This window comes from Ostrea edulis, chromosome 4, assembly GCF_947568905.1.
Source record: "Ostrea edulis chromosome 4, xbOstEdul1.1, whole genome shotgun sequence".
NCBI classification, from domain to species: domain Eukaryota; kingdom Metazoa; phylum Mollusca; class Bivalvia; order Ostreida; family Ostreidae; genus Ostrea; species Ostrea edulis.
The window spans coordinates 5,067,361-5,090,305 of NC_079167.1; the positions used below are offsets into that span (position 1 = coordinate 5,067,361).

The following is a 22,945-nucleotide window of genomic DNA, read 5'->3' on the forward strand; positions in this document are numbered from 1 at the left end:
GGGCAAGTGCCCCCCCCCCCCCCCCCCCCCCCCCACCTTAATCTGCTACTGATCACGTACTGTTATCTCAGAATCAAAAATGATTTATCAATATCTAAAATTGAATAAATTTTTTAAAATTTAATTAATTATTTAATTGATTACAGACTTTAGGAAAATCTCCAATTTCCATCACTAATACAAGTACATCTGTTCTCATCTTCTTTAATACTTAATTCAGTGTAAGTGTTATGTTTACATGACTAATGTTAGCCAGATAGAGACACTATGGGAATACAATCATTTTATGTTATATATGTATTTTCTTATTTTTATCATATTTTTGTATATTATTTTTCTTTTTATCTAAATTCATTTCACACTTTTTAAAAGTATCTTTTATAATAAATTGTAACAAGGTGTATAAGGAGCACAGTGATATTAACTGAATTACTTGCAGAGTACACTTACAGTGAATTACAAAAGACCAATCTAATTAAAATTAGATCCTTTGATCTGCTGGGGTATTTCATTGTATAGTGATATAGGTGAGCTGATCAAAGGATCTAATTTTAATTAGATTGACAAAAGACCAGGTGAGTTTTCAATTGCCTGCTGGATTGATCAATAGACTTTACAATTTGGTCAGCAAAGAATCACATTTGGTCTGAATTTAGGTCACAAAGTTACTCAGGTATGACAAAGAATTGACAAGGTTTTTTTTCTCAGTGTTAGTGACAACCCAGTAAATAAAATAATTTAACACTCCAGTTTTACTGATTATTTCAGGAAAAGAATTTCTCTCATTGTACAGGTCCATAATTTCTTAGTTTGTTTCTTCAGAAATTTCTTTTCCATTTTTAAAATATCTTCCCATCTTATTTTTTTCATGGTTATAAGCTGAATAGGTGTTGTAAAATTCCCAAAGAAATACACTGCTGGTAGATGTGCACTAACCAACCATGGAAACTATAAATAGAATAACTAAACAATAGAAGACTGAACCTGACTGGTTTAGCTAGAATAACAGGAATTCTATTGGTCAGAAACACATAACAGTAGAAGAGTATTCTGAAAGTTTTCTTTGTGTGATATGAATGGACTGACCTCAAATAGAGATTGACAAACAGATGAATGGTACATGTGGACACTTTGTGAGATGTCTAATGAAAATTTCTAAAGTGAAATTGAAGAGAGTTTAGTAAAGTTCAATTTAATCAATAATCAAAAAAATTCTATGAGAGAGAGAGAGAGAGAGAGAGAGAGAGAGAGAGAGAGAGAATGATGCACCCTTTTCTTTACTAAAGTAATCAAAAGTATTTTTGAAAGAGAAATGTAATCAAATTTGATTTTATTCCAAATTTATTGATTTAGAAACACTTGAAATAATGTTTCAAATTTGAGAGAGAGAGAGAGAGAGAGAGAGAGAGAGAGAGAGAGAGAGAGAGAGAGAGTGTGTGTGTGTGTGTGTGTGTGTGTGTGTGTGTGTGTGTGTGTGTGTACTTTTTTTCCACTTAAACATGTTAAAGTAATCAAATGTATATTTGAGAGAGAAATATAATCAAATTTGATTTTATTGATATTCACTTTAAAAAAAAAACAACTAGGGAAATAGCTGCAAAGACACTGAAATCAAATCAGATTTACATGTACCTGTAAAAGTAGTCTACGCTTGAGTAACTTTGTGACCTAAATTCAGACCAAATGTGATTCTTGGCTGACCAAATTCTAAAGTCTATTGATCAATCCAGCAGGCAATTGAAAACTAAACTGGTCTTTTGTAATTCGTAATTCGGTCTTCTGTAATTCACTGTAATGCCTGTTTATGGATGAATCATAAATAAAAAGTTGAATTAACATACCAGTGACACCACATAAGCTCCCAGTAAGCCAAATGGTGGAATTGTCTCCATTCCTGCTGGCATTCAATTGATTCCTCAAATTTCACAATAGCCTGGAATGAAATGAAGTTTCATTAAGACTACATAAAAGTCAAGTTTAAAAGATATTCTTTTTTTACCACAACTTTGTTTTATTCATTTATTTTTTATATCTTTTTTTACTAGTCTTATCTATTAGTCTTTCAAGTAATCTGTTATGTTCAGACTTTGTTAAATCATCGGTCATGTTCAGACTTTGTTAAATAATCTGTTATGTTGTGACTTTGTTAAATAATCTGTCATGTTCAGACTTTGTTAAATAATCTGTCATGTTCAGACTTTGTTAAATAATCTGTTATGTTCAGACTTTGTTAAATAATGGGGATTATTTGATTCCTATATCTAAATAATCCTGTTTAATTGACAAGGATTTGCCGAGTTTTAACCCATAGTTTAGCAGGTCTGTAAACCTATCTGCATGTCAACCGGCATGTAGCCCAATCACCTCGGGTTCGACCTTCAATATATGCGCAAATTACGCTTCCTTTTGGAGACCAACCTGAACTTATACAGACAGCATTCCCCTCCCGCCCTTCCCTATCAAACTTATTTATTTACATCTACCCTCATTTAAGTCTCTACCATAAATTCCTCAAGTAATTTAATTTGTTCCAGTAATCTGCTGCCAGTTTCTCTTTTCAGATATCATGCCAATAGGCCATAGCTCCAGTTTAACGTCAGAAGCACATCTCATCCATCGATCAAATTCTTTACTCCTGTTTTTCGTTTGGCACTTAGTTGAGTAGCCTCAATTCACAGGAATACGCTGAAATGGCAGGTTACGCAGATATCACAATCCAAGCTACTGCCCCCCTCCCCCCCCCTTCTTCTTTTTTTGTCACATTGTTTCTTAACAGAGGCAGGTCTGGGGGGGGGGGGTATAATTGAGTAAAGTGGTAGTTCTATCTGGCCCGTTGTTTCACCTCCTTCTGTCATACAAAGACGGAGGGCAGAAAGTGACAATGTATATTAGGGAAAAAAACCTAAGTTAAAAATGTAAAAGTCGACTGGGGCTACTCAGGACGTCTCTACAGTCCTGGTATTCCTCTCTCCCTCTTGGCAATGGAGGGGAGACCTCATTTGGAGTACCAGGGGTAGGACTGGTACGCTTCACCAGGGAGGCAATCTTATGAAACAGGGTAAGCAGATCGGGCGGGCACTTTCGGTCCCAGAGTAAGTTTGCAGGCTGGGATGCCGGCTCTTGTGCCCACACGAGACCACCAGTTTGCCCTTATACTTCGGTTGGTACTACGGATACCCCTCTGAACCGGCAATATTTGTATCGTTCGTAACAATGTGGACATAACACCAATTCCAAGTTTCACATGAATGTTGATCCGTATTTTGTATATACTCGTGGAATTTCTTGCAATGAATGGTAAACTCAGATCTGACTTTTTCTTGAGAGTTCAGGCAGGCAGGAGGTATCCTGCCAGGTGTATGTTTGTGGCACCACCATGTGGTGGCGCCACCTGAATACTTCCGATTGTTCAATTAATCTGTCATGTTCAGACTTTGTTAAATAATCTGTCATGTTCAGACTTTGTTAAATAATCTGTCATGTTCAGACTGTTAAATAATCTGTCATGTTCAGACCTTGTTAAATAATCTGTCATGTTCAGACTTTGTTAAATAATCTGTCATGTTCAGACTTTGTTAAATAATCTGTCATGTTCAGACTTTGTTAAATAATCTGTCATGTTCAGACTTTGTTAAATAATCTGTTATAAATGGTCATACTTTTGAAAATGATTGAGTCTGATAAAACTTGCCTTGTCAATGTTACCTCGAACTTCCTCAATCCTCCCATCAAAAAACAGAAACAGGGCACCCTACAAACCACACACACATATAAATCTATACAAATAACATCTTTCAAAACAGTTTCAAAACACATTTTTACCATCCCCATTAAAATACTCATAGGTTACAGTGCTCACATGAGCCATATATGTACTACTACCTATATTACATGAAAAATATAACAGCAGTATTTTGATGTAGTAATTTTTACCTTGGGTTCTTTTAAATATAACAGTAGTATTTTGATGTAGTAATTTTTACCTTGGGGTACTTTTCTAGACAGGGTTTCAGCAATTCTGCCGCATAACTAATGTCACCATCTGCCAGTCCTAAATCAGGATTGAAAATGTTTAAAACACTTTTCTTTGGTACATTAAAAGCAGCATACAGGCACTCTTTATGCATAGATATGCAATGAATTTTACACTATCTTAGATTTTTATATCAAACATTAAATGCGTAACATTAAATCAGTAGCCATAGGTTGCTGATAACCATGAAACAATATCATTATACATATATGTGTAAACATTGATTTAATTTTGTGTATAAATTTATCATTTAAAAGTTGTGGAACAAGTACGAACAAATTGCACATATCAGTCTCCATATCAAGAGACAAAACCTGACCTAGGATGTAGCAGACGACGGTGTGATATGCCATCATGATAATTGAACACAGTGGGCCTCGTAGACTACTGAGATCATAGCTGCCTTCTGATAGACATTTCAACCCATATACCTGTAAAGCAATGCATTACTTTACTTGTTGTTTTATACATACACTGACAATCACTACACCTGAACAAAATGAGCAATGTAAAAGTTACCACTTTCTGCTTATAGTGGTTTCATTATTTTTTCTGATCATCAAATTCCATAGCTTTACCAAAAACACCAATTTTTCAGTCTATCTTTTTTCTAATTTCAAATCTAAACTATTTCATTGATCATTTGATTTTGTCATCTTTCTCACTCATGAAAACAAGAAAAAGTTCTGTTTATAGAATAATGATGAAACTTAAGTACTATATAAGGCTAAGAAAATAAATTCTTCTGCTTCTCTGCCATTGCCACAGCATGCTAAAAAGCTTCCATAGTATTGATGCAATACGAAGGGAGATAATTCAAATTTCATAGTCAACATTATAATATTTTCATGATACAACGATATTAAATACATAAATAACTGCTTAAAAGATAAATAATATTATCATACTTTGTAAAACATTTGAAAAAAGCTAATGTTTCCCAGTGATAGTAAAAACCACACCCTTCTCAAGACAACAGGAGCCCATGGGCCACATCGCTAACCTGAGTCACCTTGGCCCATATTTAAAGATTTTCCATAAATATTTGCATGTAAAACTTTGGTCCCTATTGTGGCTCCAACCTACTCCCAGGGGCCATGATTTTTACAAACTTGAATCTGCACTATGTCAGGAAGCTTGCATGTAAACTTCTTTGGCCCAATGGTTCTTGAGAAGACTTTCTCTATATATTAGTATGAAAAACTTTGATCCCCTATTGTGGCCCCATCCTACCCCCCGGGACCATGATTTTTACAAACTTGAATCTGCACTATGTCAGGAAGCTTTCATGCTAATGAAAACCTCTTTGGCCCAATTGTTCTTGAGAAGATTTTTAAAGATTTTTTTCTATATATTAGTATATAAAACTTTGATCCCCTATTGTGGCCCCATCCCACCCCCAGGAGCCATAATTTGAACAAACTTGAATCTGCACTATGTCAGAAAGTTTTCATGTAAATCTTAGTTCTTCTGGCCCAATGGTTCTTGAGAAGATTTTTAAAGATTTTTCCTCTTTATTCCCATGTAAATCTTTGGTCCCCTATTGTGGCACCAACCTACCCCTGGGGGCCATGATTTGAACAAACTTGAATCTGCACTATGTCCGGAAGCTTTCATGTATATTTCAGCTCCTCTGGCCCAGTGGTTCTTGAGAAGATTTTTAAATGACCCACTCTATTTTTGCATTTTGGTGATTATCTCCCCTTTGAAGGGGGACTGGCACTTCATTTGTAAAAACTTGAAAGCCCCTCACCCAAGGATGCTCTGTGCCAAGTTTGGCTGAAATTGACCCAGTGGTTCTGGAGAAGAAGATGAAAATGTGAATAGTTTACGCCGACGCCAGACAATTTTGATCAGAAAAGCTCACTTGAGCCATCAGCTCAGGTGAGCTAAAATTATAACATGCGTCAAATTGATCCACATACAGTTCACTGTAGATATTTGATAGATGTCATTTAAGCATCTGATGTGGTCTTTAGAGATGCATTGAATGAAAGTGATTGATTAAAAGAAACAAACAATAATTGGTAGTCTAACAGAAGTTGTAATCTCAGAAAGTAAAGAATCAAAAGTTGTCAAATTTAAATAGCACCATGTTGAAATTTTCTTGTTGCTAGTTCATCTATGACAATCTAGATTTTTAAAAATTCAATCTAGTTTTTGTGCTTTATTACATTACATGTATATAGAAAGTGCATACTTTGGAGGGACCATTTTAGAGAAAACCATTGTCAACAAACTCATTAACAGAGGTTGACAATGGTTTTCTGAGTGGCCTCAATTTCAGCTGAAACCCATTAAAACATACACTATTTATTTCATAAACTGAATGTCTGGTTCTAATTGATACATAAACAGAGTTGTCAGAAGACAATGTAGCTTGCAGGAAAATGAGACTCTACTTTACTTTATCCTCCTTGTTGCAAAAGATGTAGCCAAGTTTCAATTTTTGAAAAGTAGGTCAAAACCAAAGGTCACCAGGTCAAAAGTATTGGTACCAAATAAAAGGCCTTGTCATGAGGAAATATGTCAAATATCAAAGCCCTATCCCCCTTGGTTCAAAAGATATAGCCAAGGATAAAGGTTTTCCTTTGACGTGTGATGCCAACACAATGACAATAGCTCTCTCAACATTCATCCCGACAAACTAAAAAGTCAGGGGCTCAGAGGTTATCTTTCAGTTCTCATTTTGAAAGGCTGCCAAACTCTTCACATCTGTTTTTCTCTAAATAACAAAGCTTGAAGAAAGATTCCTGTACCTCTTCATTGTTCATTTGGTACTTGGAGAGCTGCTGTAAGTGAACAGGGCATGTGAATTCTCCAACATTCTCATTTCCTTTTCTACATTTGCATACATTTTACTCCTGTCAAATCTCTGTCGGTTTTTTTTCCCTTCAATCAATTCTACTTGGACATAAGCTTTAATCAACTTTGCATATTCAGTTTCATTTCAAACACACACCTAACCTTTTGAGAAATCTACAACGAATTGTACACACATAAATTACATGCCTGTTAGATTATCAATTTGTTTTCCAATATCAAGTGTGTTGCTAATGCTGAAGGTAATACAACAAATTGGTTTATAATCCAAACCAATCAGATTTTAGTATTTTATAATCCAAACCAATCAGATTTTAGTACTTTAACATTAAAATATAATAAATACTAGTACTGTATCTAATACATTTATGACATTCAGTATAATAAAACAAATGGTGCATGTAACTGAGAATTAATGTTGAAAATGTTCACATCTCGAAAACCATTGTTAACCGAGGCAAATGGAATGGATTATATATTTATTAGATAAATCTTAAATTATAGGAAATGAAATACCTTTAGAAAATTAAGATCTCAGCTGACACATATACATTTAATTTTCCAACTAAACAAGAGAAGTATATGCGACTCGTGCAACTGCAGAGTAAAAACGAATAAAATAACCAATATTTAAAAGTTTGCCTGAATTTTGAAACTTTGGTCCAAAAATTAATGTCTCCAAGACTTATCCATTCTACAAACAAAGATAAATATTCATAGACTTCCCATAATCCCTATGGTGACTCTTTGCTTCATACTGACCTTGTTTCCAGAGAATCCAACAAATTCCAAGAGCTTTAGAATCTTACTTGGTAATAATGAGATCATCTGTGAATAGAAAACAGGTCAAAATGACAAATGTTGTACTTGGAAAAAAATGAAAAGAACTTATACTGCATATACATATACCCAATGCAAAACACTTTGTTCACAAAAACTTTTATTTTTGTATAAATTTGTCAAGTTCACCTTCATGTGAAATGTCAGTTTGATAATATGTAAATAATTCTGCAGGTGTATAAATACTTTTGAAGAAATTAAATTCTTGAAATCCATGTCTTCCTGATAAATCTGACAAGGCAAGGTGCAGAAACAAAATATCATGAAATATTAGTGATTTACAGTATGCTGCCAGTATATTGACATGTTAAAGATATATACTCACAAGATTAAATGTGCCAACACCCATCTTCACACCAGTTTCAAAATGAGACTTCTGTTTCTCCTCAGTGAATTTGGGTCTTTCCATCATTTTATTGCATTCTCTGAAAAATATTTTGGTATCCGTTCAGAAATTAAAACTTTCAAAATACTTGACTATAAAATGTTTCCAATGATAAAATAACTGGTTTTGATGGATTGCCAAGACAAGTGTGTGAAAGTATACAAAGTAAACAAATGACTGTATAGTTGATTTTTTGGCAGAACACAAATTTGGTGGATTTGGGTTCACATAGTAACCATTAATTTTGGTGGATAAAATTTTGGTGTGAACTCATTTTTATTTATTATTTTGGTGAATCTTAGTATATCGCCAGGTTATATGGTAGTTAAGAATATTTGCTGAACACTTTTATGGTTTTTTCACTTACTTATAAATCTTGTAGCACTCCCTGATTTTCAGTCCACCTTTGACAAAACTTAATAGATTTTCATCTTGAACAAATGACAGCAATGCACGCAGGAGCAGACATTCAGCATAGCACAGCTCAGCATGAATCTCCACTGTAAAAGGAAAGTTCAACATTTACAATGTATATCAGACATGCAATTACTGCAATAATCATTCTAGTCCTGATCACCACCACAGAAGGATTCTCTTAAGTAAGTTACTCTTAAATGATTGCATTCAGCACACTAATGGAAAATGAACTTCAGCGCAATCCTTATCATCGAAAATATTACAGGAGGACTGTAATTGCAGAAACATTTGTTGATAAATTATTGAAACAAGAGTATCACAAACGGTACATAATACACCCGTGAAATGCTTACATAGGGTGTTTTTCTTGTGCTATAATTTGTATAACTTTGCTTCAGGTATTATCAGCCATCATGAGGCTCTGACAAACTTTCATATGAACAAAGGGTCTTAACTTAAAAATCTAGATTTCCTCAAAAAGTTCAACAACCTGTAATTGCTTCAAAAATGGAAGAAAATCAAAATCCTTCCCCAGATGCACATCTTCAATACCCATACAAACGCTCCACAAAATATGTACCCTCCATAGAATATTAATTTCCAAATAGGCTAAGTTCAACAACCTGTAATTTTCTCAAAAATTGTAGCAAATCAAAATCCATCCCACATGCACATCTTCAGTACCCATACAAACACTCCACAAAATAAGAAGGTCCTCACTTGAAAACTGTGGGAGGAGTTGGGCGGACAAATTATGTACCCTCCATAGAATATTAATTTCCAAATAGACTAAGTTCAACAACCTGTAATTTTCTCAAAAATTGTAGAAAATCAAAATCCATCCCACATGCACATCTTCAATACCCATACAAACACTCCACAAAATAAGAAGGCTCTCACTTGAAAACTGTGGGAGGAGTAGGGTGGACAAATTATGTACCCTCCATATAATAATTATTCCCAAATAAAGGGGCAAAACTCCTGGAAAAAAGGTCGAAATGGATCAAAATTGCAGTATGATCTAGAGTGACCCACAAAGAAGCTACACAGCAAGTTTCAGCATGATATGTGAAAGGGAAATGAAATTATAAAGAGAAAACCCCGAACGGACGGACGGACAGACGGACAGACATCGCTGTACCATAATACGTCCAGTCTAAAGACGGGCGTATAAAAACTAAAAACAAATCAAGAAAGACAACCTCTGTTTACATTTTCTATAGATTAAATCCATGGCAGCAAGCCACTGCAAGCTCTAATGACTAAAGCACACAACAAAGTCCCAACATTTAACAAGAAACAAGACTCAATCCCAGAAGTCCCTCACAAAGTCACATCTTGTTCATTTGAGATTACGAATTTATGTAGATTACGTCAATGTGCAACCTAGTCTTGTGGTCCCCTACACAATGAAGTGCATCATATTAAATCTAACAAAATGTTATACCTATCTGAGGTAAGATGATAGATATGTGACATCACAGTGTTTATGTTTTGACTTAATAATACAATTGAAGCAATGGTGTATTATTACAACAAGAAAACTGCAAACGGTTCAACATATCCCCTTTAGACTTGTAAGCACACTATGCACTCTGAATTGATATCATACACATTCTGATAGAAAAGCCTTAAAGTAAGTCATGGTGCACCAATCCATCTGACATGTGAACTGATTATGTATTTCTCTGAGAGGGAGGTTGTGACAAAATGTCAGTGTAATATATGTATCCATGATGAGAAAAAGTCAAGAAAACAATTTGAAAAACTCTTAGCCCTAAAATAGGTCATGGTGCACCAATCAAGTTGAAATGTAAACCGATTATGTATTTCTCCGAGACGTAGGTTGTGACAAAATTTCAGGGCAATACCTACATTCATAGCGAAAAAAATCTGGAAAACTGTTTGAACTATTTTTACCCCTAAAGTATATAGTGCACCAATCCAGCTGAAATGCAAACTGAACTTATATTCCTCTCAGAGGAAGCTTGCGACTAAATTTCAGGGCAATATCTTTATCCCTAATGAAAACAAAGTTTTTCTACTAAGTGATACTAAGACCTTGACCTTTGACCTTGAGAAACAATAGTCATCCTTCGTTTGGCATAAGGTGTATGTGTACCATGTTTTACAGTCCTAGCCCCAACGGTTCAGTCTGTATCCTGCCTACAAGGTTTTCCTACTAAGTGTTACTATGACCTTGATTTTTGACCTTTAAGAACAAAAGGCATCCTTTACTTGGCATGAGAAGTATGTGTACCAAGTTTGACAGTCCTAGCCCCAATAGTTCAGTCTGTATTCTGCCTACAAGGTTATCCCATTAACTGATACTGTCTTGACCTTTTGACCTCAAAAAACTATAGGCATCTTCCTCTCATCATGTTGATCAAAAGTACCAAGTTGTAAGATCCTGGAGCTTATGGTTCATTTTGCCTACAAGGTCCCGACAGACAAAAAGACAGACAGACGAACAACGTCATACCATAATATGTCCCATCTTGACAGGCGTATAAAAATAGATGGGGGGTCAAACATGAAGCAGTTTATTTGAAATGTGTGAATGCTGAAATAATTTAATCATTGTGTTAAAGATTAGGATTCTGTTATAATATCTATATATTGTTCTAATTCCCTATTTTTAAATACGTCATAGCTACATGGGGATTAGTATATAAATTTTCAGAATAACATCCATCTTGCTATGAAATAGATATTTTAAAAGATTTTTATTCTGTTATGCAATTTTCACGATTTTTTCCATTTTCTTTCAGCTTAGATATCTTAGATCCATTGGTAGAGCTATGTCAGGTGCACATAAGAGGGTGGGGATGGGTGGATTGAGGGTCTGAACCCACTACTTCCTGATTTTGAGAGAAAATAAGTAAATCTGCCTATTTTCAAGCACTTCCAGTTGAAAACAAGAGGTACTGTGAGCAATGCTCACTAAGAATACCCCCCGCTTACCCCAATCTCCCAAAGGGTGTTGGTAATGGGTATAAACTACCTCTTTTCTGAGTGTAAAAAACAAATGGCATGACAAACCGAACCATATTGCTACTTCGATGTCCAGTGCACGTGACCTTTGACCTTTTGACCCCAAAATCGATAGGGAACATTTTCATCCCATGGGTAGTCCATATGTATGATATGGTGACTGTAGGTGGAAAGGATAACGCTTTAGAGTCCGGAAACCATACTGCTACTTTGATGTCCAGTGCGCTTGACCTTTGACCTTTTGACCCCAAAATCAATAGGGAACATCTTCATCCCATGGGTAGTCCATATGTATGATATGGTGACGGTAGGTGGAAAGGATAATGCTTTAGAGTCCGGAAACCATTGCGTCTACAGACGGACGGACGGACGGACGGACAGACGGTCAACCCGATTCCAGTATACCCCCCCCCACAACTTGTTGTGGGGGGTATAAAAATACTAAATGCTAGTCCATAGTTTGATTGGACCCTTTAAAAAATTGCATGGGGTGGAATATATTACCCTGGAAAATTTATCTCAGTCCATGCATAAGCAAGTATAACGGTAACATCGTCAAAGTATTGTTCCCACAAAATGACATTTTGCTACCAAACCACGAGATTTCAGCCTCACAAGAATGAGTTCTACAGAATTCCACTACCTTCAGTGAGGTCATTGTAAACGGCTCGAGATCTGGCCTTGGAGAGACTTTCCAGCATGGAGAACTTGTGTCTAAAACCATCACAGACAGCAATAGCTTTCTTCAATGCTTGAATGGCTTGCTCTATATCTTGCTGAAAAGTGAAATTACAGATAATGATGTATTTCATTCAGTGTATCAGTATATATTGTACATGGTTGTCCTATATTACATATTGAATAAGTACCATTATAAGTATAGCAGATGAAACTATATGCATAATTGGAAATATGCGTATCTTTTATATGTTTATAGGAAATAGTTAATGGATGACAGATATTGATGGACCCTAAAAACAGAATGTCAACACCCACCATGTCAAATGTCATGACAGCTTGTATATACAGAATGGTGCTATGTCCAAGAGCATGGTACATACTTCTGTCAGCACTGGCAACAGAAAACAGAAATATCAACACTTTTAACTGTGTAAAATATTTTGGAACATGAAAGTTAAAATTCCGTATTTTATTTCTCTCTGAGAACTTAAAAACAAAATATACTCTCCTCTTAAACAACAATAATAAAAAAAAATTACTCTCCTCTTAGACAACAATAATCAATAATGATTGTGTACATTATGGAATATAAAACTAACTCTTAGGAGTAATCATGAGGAGTATAGTAATAGTTTTAAGAGACCAAAATAGAAGTTTCCTTACTATGGTTCCATGCGATTTTTGGCCTCAGAGAATCTGTTGTTCAAAAACAGGTGCAGGGCCAGTCTGGTCTGATCTATCATGGAGGAAAGCGTCCAGTCCTCTGGCCTAAAAATGAAATGTACAACAGTGACAATTTCTTGCCCCCTAAATTACATGTACATTTCAAAATAGAACTTTCAAATTGCTATCATATGATTATAATTATAATTATGGTACTACAGTTTTCTAGTTAGGAAACAGACATTATCAGACACTGTTAACTGATCCAATGTATAAAACAATCATATTGATGAAATACATAAAAATGGTGTCTTATCATGCCTGCACTCTAGTATCATTAATATTTCCATCAAAAGCAAATTATGGATTATACTTAGAATTTTTGACTATATTTTAGAAATATTGCAGAAAACGATTCATTATGTGAAATCACAGAAACACTCAGACATAACGAATGTTATCTTTACATGAGTTTATTTAGTTGCGTACCAAATATTGTCATACACAAAGATTTTCTGGTAATTGATTTGTAACAGATTGTCATTGTTCACCAAATAATCTGTACACACTTCTATAATGAGAAAACCTATACAATTAGTAATCACCATATTCTTTCTTAATGGCTTTTGATACAGCCTTGTAAATCTTGGACACACACCAAGCAAAATTATAGCTCATACAACAAGAGTACTACAAACAGTACAACATATGCCTTAGACCTTCAGTGAAATATCTGTATCCATGATGAGAAAAAGTCCAGGAAACTATTTGACCTACTTTTAGCCTGAAAGTAGGTCACAGTACACCAATCAAGTTGAAATGTGAACTGATTGTGTATTTCTCTGAGAGGGGGGGTTCTGACAAAATTTCAAGGCAATAACTGTATTCATAACGGGAAAAAAATCTGCAAAACGAAAATTATATTTTTCTACTAAGTGATACTACGACCTTGACCTTTGACCTTGAGAAACAATAAGCATCCTGAGCTTGGCATAAGGTGTATGTGTACCAAGTTTGATAGTCCTAGCTCCAATGGGTCAGTCTGTATCCTGCCTACAAGGTTTTCCTAAGTGATACTACGACCTTGACCTTGAAGAACAAAAGTGTCCTACACTTGGCATGAGGAGTGTGTGTGCCAAGTTGTAAGATCCTAGCTCCAATAGTTCGATCTGTACTCTGTTTTCTTATTAACTGATACTACGACTTTGACCTTGAAAAACAATAGACATCTTCCTCTCATCAAGGTGATCAAATGTACCAATTTAAGCTGTAAGATCCTGAAGCTTATGGTTCATTTTGCCTAAAAGGTACGTACAGACGGTATGTACCATAATACATCCTGTCTTTGACAGGCGTATAAAGATTTGCAAGTCCTTGACATATTCTAAATTATTTGACACACCCTCTCATCAAAAGACAGCCATGGGCAAGTTGAAAGATGTAACATCTGGACCATGAGTTAGAAGAAATATCCCAAGATGTGTCAAATGAGCAAATTTCCTTTGTGTTCCTTCAAAGTCACTAAAGCATATGCATCATGAGAAGGAAGCAGTATCTTAAGATGTGTCGCATGAGTAAGTTTGGTTCATACTACGCTTGTCATAAAGTGAGAACCTTGTGTCCAGATATATACAGACTGACGGACAGACATTGGTGATTCCAGTATACACCCACAACTTAATTGTGAGGGGTTAGCTTTTAATTTAGATACTCTAAAATATACAAAGAATCAACATACATGGGTAATACTTCCTTTGCATCTTCAAATTCCTAAAAATAAAATAAATTATATGTTATGTCATGAACATCATCAAATTAATCAATTTCTGCATATCCAGAAAGTACATTGTTGTCAGGCCCCTAGAAATGACATATAACATCAATAAAATTAACATGCTTTTTTCCATCTGAGTAAGCTACAGTAATATCATAGTGCCAAGTTGATTAAAAATAAATGGCAAGCTCAGAACAAATTATTACAAATTGTAAAGGAAATGAAAGCATATTGGCAATAATGGTTTTTTTTTTCTTCTTTTTTTTTGGTTTGCTTTATGTCCCTTCGAGAATTATTCACACATATTGAGACGTTGCCAGCTGTAGGTGAAATGCCACAAATTCAAATATAATGAAGATTAAAGTTTATTTAAAGTCATACATGGGAATACGAGAAGATAGAAAATTTACTTTAGAATATACTTATGAAGAACAACAAGGGTACAATATGTCAAATCAATGTGCAAGCATCTTCATGTAAATTCAATCATGTTTTACATTTCTCAGCATTTGCCTTTGTGTACCTGTATTCACTACAAAGCTTAAGAATTACAGCAGTTGTATGATTAAAATCATTTATGGCCATAAATATGCAAGACTGAAATAGTGTTGATATATGTATGTGCATTGGTGTTTTATTTGGTTGAATACAAGACTACATGCACTTGTGTATCTGGTTTGTTTCAGCAAGTGTTTGAAGATTCATTTGATTTTTTATTTGATTTCTGATATATTCTGTTTATGAATTTCTTTGCCACATCAAAATTATTATCCTACAATACCGGTACTTAAAGGGACTGGTTCACGATTTTTGAGAAAAATATTTTTCATTTTTTATGTTAAACATTAAAAATATAACTCATTTAATGTTGACAGCCAACGTTTTGACGTTCTGAATGCAAGAATAAAAGCAATATTTTAGCCTTAAATCTGTGTTATGTAAACAAAGACTCGAGTCTTTTAATGTATACAAACAAACCAGTGAAACAATAATTTTGTAATATAAAGCATCTTAATTCTGCAGTCACAAATTTTAACTTTTAGATAACACATTTTACCCAAAGAATGGTTGAAATGTGAAAGATATGATAAACTTTCATCAATATCCATTTCTTTTGAAAATTTCGTAAACAATAACATACCACAATCTTTGTTTACAAAACAAATAATAAACTCCCTAAAATGAGCTTCTGTGATAATGCATAACCCTAATTTTTATGTGAAATCTTTTAAACATATCAGACAGTTGATTTTGATCATTAAAAGTGAAAAACAAAATTTTGGGGAAAATCGTGAATCAGTCCCTTCAAGAAAATCTGCTCAATTAAAACATTAATTTCGAGTTACTGTCCAGAAACCATATTTGTCTGAAGTTTTCCATCTATTTTCGGTTTCTGTAACCTTAACCTTTGACCTTTTTTCTCCAAAATCAATAGGGGCCTTGCTTTGCTGGTATCCAACAATATATCCAAGTTTCATTTGATTCAAACAAGAGGTACTATGAGCAATGCTCACTAAGAATACCCCCCGCTTACCCCAATCTCCCAAAGGGTGTTGTTAATATGTATAAATTACCTCTTTCCTGAGTGTAAAAATATGGTATGCCTTTGTAAAAGAAAATGGAAGATATAGTCCAAACACAAATCCATGGCTTAAACCTATAATTTTGACCTTGAGATCAAAGGTCAAGAAGAGGTCATGAATGTACATGACACATAGTCTCATGGTGATACACCCATGTCTTATGGTATGACTATGTCAAAACCCTATAATCAATTTTGACCTTGAGGTCAAAGTTCAAGGTCATATAGAGGTCATGAAGGTACCCGACACATCGTCTTATGGTGATACACTCAGGTGTCAAATATGGTATGCCTATGTCAAAGAACAAAGAAGTCATGGCCCCGACACGAATCCATTGTAAAAACCTTTAATTTTGACCTTGAGGTCAAGGTCATATGGAGGTCATGAAGGTACATGACACATCGTCTCATGGTGATACACTCATGTGTCAAGTATGGTATGCCTATGTCAAAGAACAAAGAATTTATGGCCCAGACACGAATCCATTGTAAAAAACCTTTAATTTTTACCTTGAGGTCAAGGTCATATAGAGGTCATGAAGGTACTCGACACATCATCTCATGGTGATCCACCTGTGTGCCAAATATGGTATGCCTATGTCAGACAGAGTGATTCCTATATACCCCGCCCGAACTTCATTCGCAGGGGGTATAATTAAAAAATTTCAAGTTATCCTCCTGAAACCAAATTTTTTTGGAATTTTAAATCTATTTTCGGTCACTGTGACCTTGACCTTTGACCCATTTTCTCCAAAATCAATAGGAGTCTTCCTTACCTGGTACATAACAATATCTTTAAGTATCATTTGATTCGGATTAAAACTTTCTGAGTTATCATCCAGAAACCAAACTTTTCTGAAATTTTCATTCTATTATCGGTCACTGTGACCTTGACCTTTGACATTTTTTCTCCAAAATTAATAGGGGTCTTCCTTACCTGCATCGTCGCAAACCACGGTTTTGAGTCCACTCACGCTCCCTCATGATGATGGAGAGAATCGAATAGAAGCACCCGTGGGTAACCGACGATGCCTTACCTGGTACCCAACAATATATCAAAGTTTCATTTTCTCCAAAATTAATAGGGGTCTACCCAACAATATATCAAAGTTTCATTTGATTAGATTGTAAACTTTTTGAGTTATCATCCGGAAACCAATTGTTGACGCCCCCCACCCGCCCGCCCGCATCACCAAACCAATAGCTGAGTTCAACTTTGTTGCAACTCAGCTAAAAATATCACTCCAGAATTCGATAACAGAAGCACACAATTGTAGTCAACCGAATTTTCGCTGTCATTTCAGCAAACGAATCGCATGACTCAAAACAATACTCGACAGTTTGTCAAAATGTTTTTAAGAGACTGTTTATGTGATAAAAGAACCCATAAAATCTATATCAGTAAGTACAAGAAGCGTCATTTTATTGATTAGTTGTGAGTTTAACATTGAATTCGGCTCGCAAGTGTTTAACATCAGCCCAAGAATGCCGCCTCCAGGCGAAATTTCCAGTTTATGTAAGGCGCCGGTTCTGACGTTTTCCTGGCACGGTAAATATCAAAATTATAAAAAGGCCAGGAAAACGTTAGATATTTCAGACTAGCCTTTTGAACAGGTTGGGTACACTTCTCCTGTAGCGAGATCTTCTCGTTAAAACGCGATTATCCCTCTTTAGCAAGAAATAAACATTACCATAAACAAGTGTTTTTGGTGTCTTTATTGAAAATAATGGCAAATTCCATGCAATGCTGGATAAGTGTGACACACACTCAGCATGATGCGAATTGTCTCTATAAAATTTACAACACAGTCAAGAAATTCCATATCAATGTTGCTGCTTAGAGGGAAGGAGGCTGAAACCCAATGCATGTCCCAAGTGTTTTTGTTTTGATTAATATATTTGCAGAAGTATCGGACATTTTAGCACTTTTTCTTCTTTTCACGTGAAACACGACGGGTGTTTTTCCTCAGATGTACGGGATATATTTACTCTCGCTAGAGAGGGATAATCGCGTTTTCGCGAAAATATCTGGCTATAGGGGAAGTGTTCCCAACCTGTTGAATGAGTTTTACATTAGTCTGGGAAAGTTTAAATCAGTACATTTTCACTTTAGAGAGATTAATCAGTTAATAATATGATTGAATACTAATGCAATTTTATGGCATGTACCTCAAATTAAGTTCAGTTATAGAATGATAGGCCTAAAGCACAGTACGGTACATGTAAAAAGATGTCGGGTTTCAGAACAGCTGAATCTCCCATGCCAACTGACCACAACACAACGTGTTATAAAAAGATGTATGTCCAACCAATAAAGGCAACCCAGAAGGATACTAATAAACATAAACTTTAACTCTAAATCTTTTATTTTACCTCCTCTCCGCCCTCTGTTCCCTCGTCTGTCAACATTGTTTGCTTTGCAGCCATTGGAGCTGTGAATTTCTAAACACCGATCCCGATATATTAACGGTTGCCAAGAATATTGCATAATCTGGTTGACCGTGTATATATACATATTCCCACTTATCAGCATTGAGTACAAGTTATAAACTCACTACAGGTGGTGTGCATTTACGAGATTCTAACTTATGACTTTCATACATTTAAAAGCGCTAATTTAAAGTCATTTTGAATTGGCCTGTAGCCCGTTTCACCGGACTGGTTATCCGTCCTGGTATTGGATTAAATTCCAGATATCTATGGGGCGCCAAATTAACATAAACTCAAATAATTGAAGTTCTCTTTAATTATTTGAAGATATCATAAATTCAATTATATTGTGCACAATAACTGAATATGATGCGTATGGAGCGCCAAATTAACATAAACTCAAATAATTGAAGATATCTTCAATTATTATATACTTTCAATTTCATCTCTTCTTTTTTCTTTAAAAGTTTGCGGGCAAATATCACACGATATATGCCCGGAAACATTCCGGCCCGCAAACATTACGTCACAATCAATACACTACGCCGTTAATTTTCAAATTTTTCGTGTTTTTCATCTTTTACTAAGTTAAACCAATAAAGAAATTGTTAAAATAGAATTATTATTAGTTTCTAAATGAAATTGAAAGTATATAATAAAAAGGTTATAGACTTTGTATGGGAAAATATAACGACCTCGTTTTTATTGCGCGCATTAATTGAATTGATGATATCATTAATTCTTCAGCTGAATTGATGCGCGCTTTAATTGAATTAATGATCTCTTCAAATGAATTAATGATATCAACAATTGAATTGATGCGCGCTACGATTCAATTGAAGAGAGCAATAATTGATATAATGAGCGCATTAAATCAATTGATGAGAGCAATAATTGAATTGATGCGCGCATTAAATCAATTATTGCTCTCGTTAATTCAATTGATGAGCGCATTAATTCAATTCATGAGAGTAATAATTGAATTGAAGCCCGCATTAATTCAATCAAAGAGAGCAATAATTGAATTGATGATATCTTCAAATGATTGAAGATATCTTCAATTATTTGAGTTTATGTTAATTTGGTGCTCCATAGATGCGCGCATCTTGTCTCAATTATAGCTCTCAGTTGAATATGAGAAACATCAATTCAATTATTGCGCGCAATAATTGATTTGATGAGCGCATCAATACATGTGGAATTTTGGAGCGCCAAATTAACATAAACTCAAATAATTTAAGATATATTCAACTATTTGAAGATATCATCAATTCATTTGATGGAGACCATCAAATGAATTGATGATATCTTCAAATGATATTCTTAATTATTGCGCGCGAGCATTCATGATAGCGTTAATTATTCTGCTGCATTGATGCGCGCTATAATACAATTGTTAATTTTCATTAAATGAATTGATGCTACCAATAGTTGAATTGATGCACACTACAATTCAATTGAAGAGATCAATAATTCAATAAATGCGCACATATCAATTCAATTAATGCCCGCAATAATTGAATGATTGATCTCTTCAACTGAATTGATTCTATCATTAATTCAATTGATGCGCGCAGTAGTTGCATTATTGCTTTCTTCTGTTGAATTTTAAATTACATGTCATTAATTCACTTGAAGAGAGCAATCATTCTTTTAAAGTGAGCAAATATGTGATAAAAAATATCTTCAATTCAACATATCCACGGTTGAATTAATGATTACTTTAACTTAATTGTTGCTCTCTTTTTGATGAAGAATTGATGCGCGCATTGTACAAAAACGTTCTAAACAATTAAAGATATCTTCAATTGAATTAAAGAGATCATCAAATCATTTATACCGAGCTCTAATTAAGTTTAATTTTTGCGAGCAATGTTTCCGCAACATTGATGAGAAATGATGAAAGCATGGATGCATCAACTTTATTGTTCTCATCAATTCAATAATTTATCTGATAAGAGTAATAATTAATTTGATGCGCGCATTAATTCGATTGATGAGATCAACAATCTAATTGATGATATCTTCATATAATGAAAGATGTCTTCTATCAGGTGAGATTAAGTTAATTTGGCGCTCCATGTTAAATTGCATTTGGAACTCAATATACATGGTTTGGTGATCTCTTTAATTCAATAGAAGATATCTTTCATCATTTACAACGTTTTCGTTTAAGAAATAAATGCGCGCGTGGATTCTTTTAACGAGAGCAACAATTCAATTAATTAAAGAGGTATTTTAAATTCAGTTGTGGGTATGTTGAATTGACGATATCTTCTATTATATAGCTGCTCTCAAAAAATATTGTGCACATCAAATGAATTAATGGTATCAATAATTCCATTGAAGAGAGCAATAATTGCATTATCTCGCGCTTCTACACTCAATCTGCTTAAAACCAGGTCTTCGATCCGCTCCTCTATTGGCCATGTCGCGACATATCGGATCGAAGATCTGGTTTTAATCAGATTGTTCTACCGTTCAATTGAAGAGAGCAATTTCGAGCTTTACTAGTAATTGAATTACTGCGTGCATTAATTGAATTACTGCTCTCTTCCATTGAATTGTAAATTTCAATTATAACGCATTAAATGAATTGATGATATCTTCATTTAATTAAAGATATCTTCAATTGTTTGAGTTTATGTTAATTTGGCGCTCAATAGATATCCAATGTACAATTACCTACAAAACTGCTCAATGTGGAATCCTATTTAATCCTCTGGTTACACATTGACATATTGAATAACAACTCTGATGACTATTTTTACGACTGGAAATTCCGACAGAAATGAAATTAAAGCGTAAATATATATATATAAGATTTCCTTTTGGAAATAAGTATCGCAGTTTATGCCCTCATGTATACCCCCCCCCCCCCCAAAAAAAACAACCCAACCATACGGCAGCCCCGTTATATATAGCCTATATGCTTACGCGTTATCAGATAAAGAACCCTCACTGCTATGATATCTTTAAGTAATATTTACTGTACTTTTTTTTCTTTTGTATATAATTTATTGTACAAAGGGGCGTGACAGTCTCGTTGCACGCATAAATCGAAATGTTGATAGCATTAATTATTCCGATGAATTGATTCACCCTATGATTGAATTGTTGTTCTCTTCAAATGCATTGACGATATCAACAATTGAAATGATGCGGACTACAATTCATTGAAGAGAGCAACAATCAAATTAATGCACACATCAATTCATTTAATTCTCGCATTGATATAACCTATCCATTTCACGCAAGCAATAATTCTTTTCGGGAGAACAACTATATAATTAGATATATCTTCAATTCAACATATCCACGATTGAATGAATGATTTGTTGCTCTCTTTAAAAGAATTGATGCACACATTAATTCCTATACAAAATCGTTGTAAATAATAATGATACCCGGAGCCTTCAAATTACATTTCGTGAGCAATGATTCCATCACATCGATTAGATTAATGAGAGTATGGAGCGCCAAATTAACATAAACTCAAATAATTGAAGATATCTTCAATTATTTGAAGATATCATCAATTCATTTGATGCGCGCAACAATTGAATTAAAGATATCTTCAAATAATTAATGATATCTTCAATTCTGAATTATTGCGCGCATTAATTGAATTGATGATAGCATTAATTCTTCAGCTGAATTGATGCGCGCTTTAATTGAATTAATTATCTCTTCAAATGAATTAATGATATCAACAATTGAATTGATGCGCGCTACAATTCAATTGAAGAGAGCAATAATTGATCTAATGAGCGCATTAAATCAATTGATGAGAGAAATAATTGAATTGATGCGCGCATTAATTCATTTGATGAGAGCAATAATAGATTTAATGCACGGATTTAATGTTTATACCGAGCTCTAAATTAATTATTGCGAGCAATATTTCTACGAATTGATGCCCTCATCAATTGAATTGAAGAGAGCAATAATTGAATTAATGCGCGCATCAAATCTATTATTGCTCTCATTAATTCAATTGAAGCGCGCATTAGTTCAATTGATGAGAGCAACAATTGATTTAATGCGCGCATTAATTCAATTAAAGAGAGCAATAATTGAATTGATGATATCTTCAAATAATTGAAGATATTTTCAATTATTTGAGTTTAAGTTAATTTGGCACTCCATATGAGAGCAATCATTGAATTAATGTGCACATGAAATCAATTATTGCTCCCATCAATTAAATTGATGCGCACATCAAATCAATTATTGCTTCCATCAATTGATTTCAATCGCGCATCAAACTGATTATTGCTCTCTTCAATTGGTCAAAAGTTAATGCGCGCATCAAATAAATTG

General features: G+C 34.4%; 1 protein-coding gene across 1 annotated transcript in view; it reads right to left on the reverse strand.

The window, feature by feature from the left end:
• The window catches only part of LOC125670323 (tetratricopeptide repeat protein 39B-like), a 29,664-nt gene extending 11,017 nt beyond the window's left edge, over positions 1–18,647 (reverse strand). The window contains exons 1-12 of the mRNA XM_048905415.2: positions 18,566–18,647; positions 14,575–14,606; positions 12,837–12,941; positions 12,489–12,564; positions 12,136–12,268; positions 8,449–8,581; positions 8,022–8,121; positions 7,619–7,684; positions 4,353–4,464; positions 3,984–4,051; positions 3,692–3,751; positions 1,842–1,933 (exon numbers count right to left, since the gene is read on the reverse strand). Coding sequence (XP_048761372.1) covers positions 1,842–1,933; positions 3,692–3,751; positions 3,984–4,051; positions 4,353–4,464; positions 7,619–7,684; positions 8,022–8,121; positions 8,449–8,581; positions 12,136–12,268; positions 12,489–12,564; positions 12,837–12,941; positions 14,575–14,606; positions 18,566–18,619 — 1,031 coding nt within the window. The 5' untranslated portion in view covers positions 18,620–18,647. The remainder of the gene's footprint in view (positions 1–1,841; positions 1,934–3,691; positions 3,752–3,983; positions 4,052–4,352; positions 4,465–7,618; positions 7,685–8,021; positions 8,122–8,448; positions 8,582–12,135; positions 12,269–12,488; positions 12,565–12,836; positions 12,942–14,574; positions 14,607–18,565) is intronic.
• Between the last annotated feature and the right edge of the window lie 4,298 nt (positions 18,648–22,945).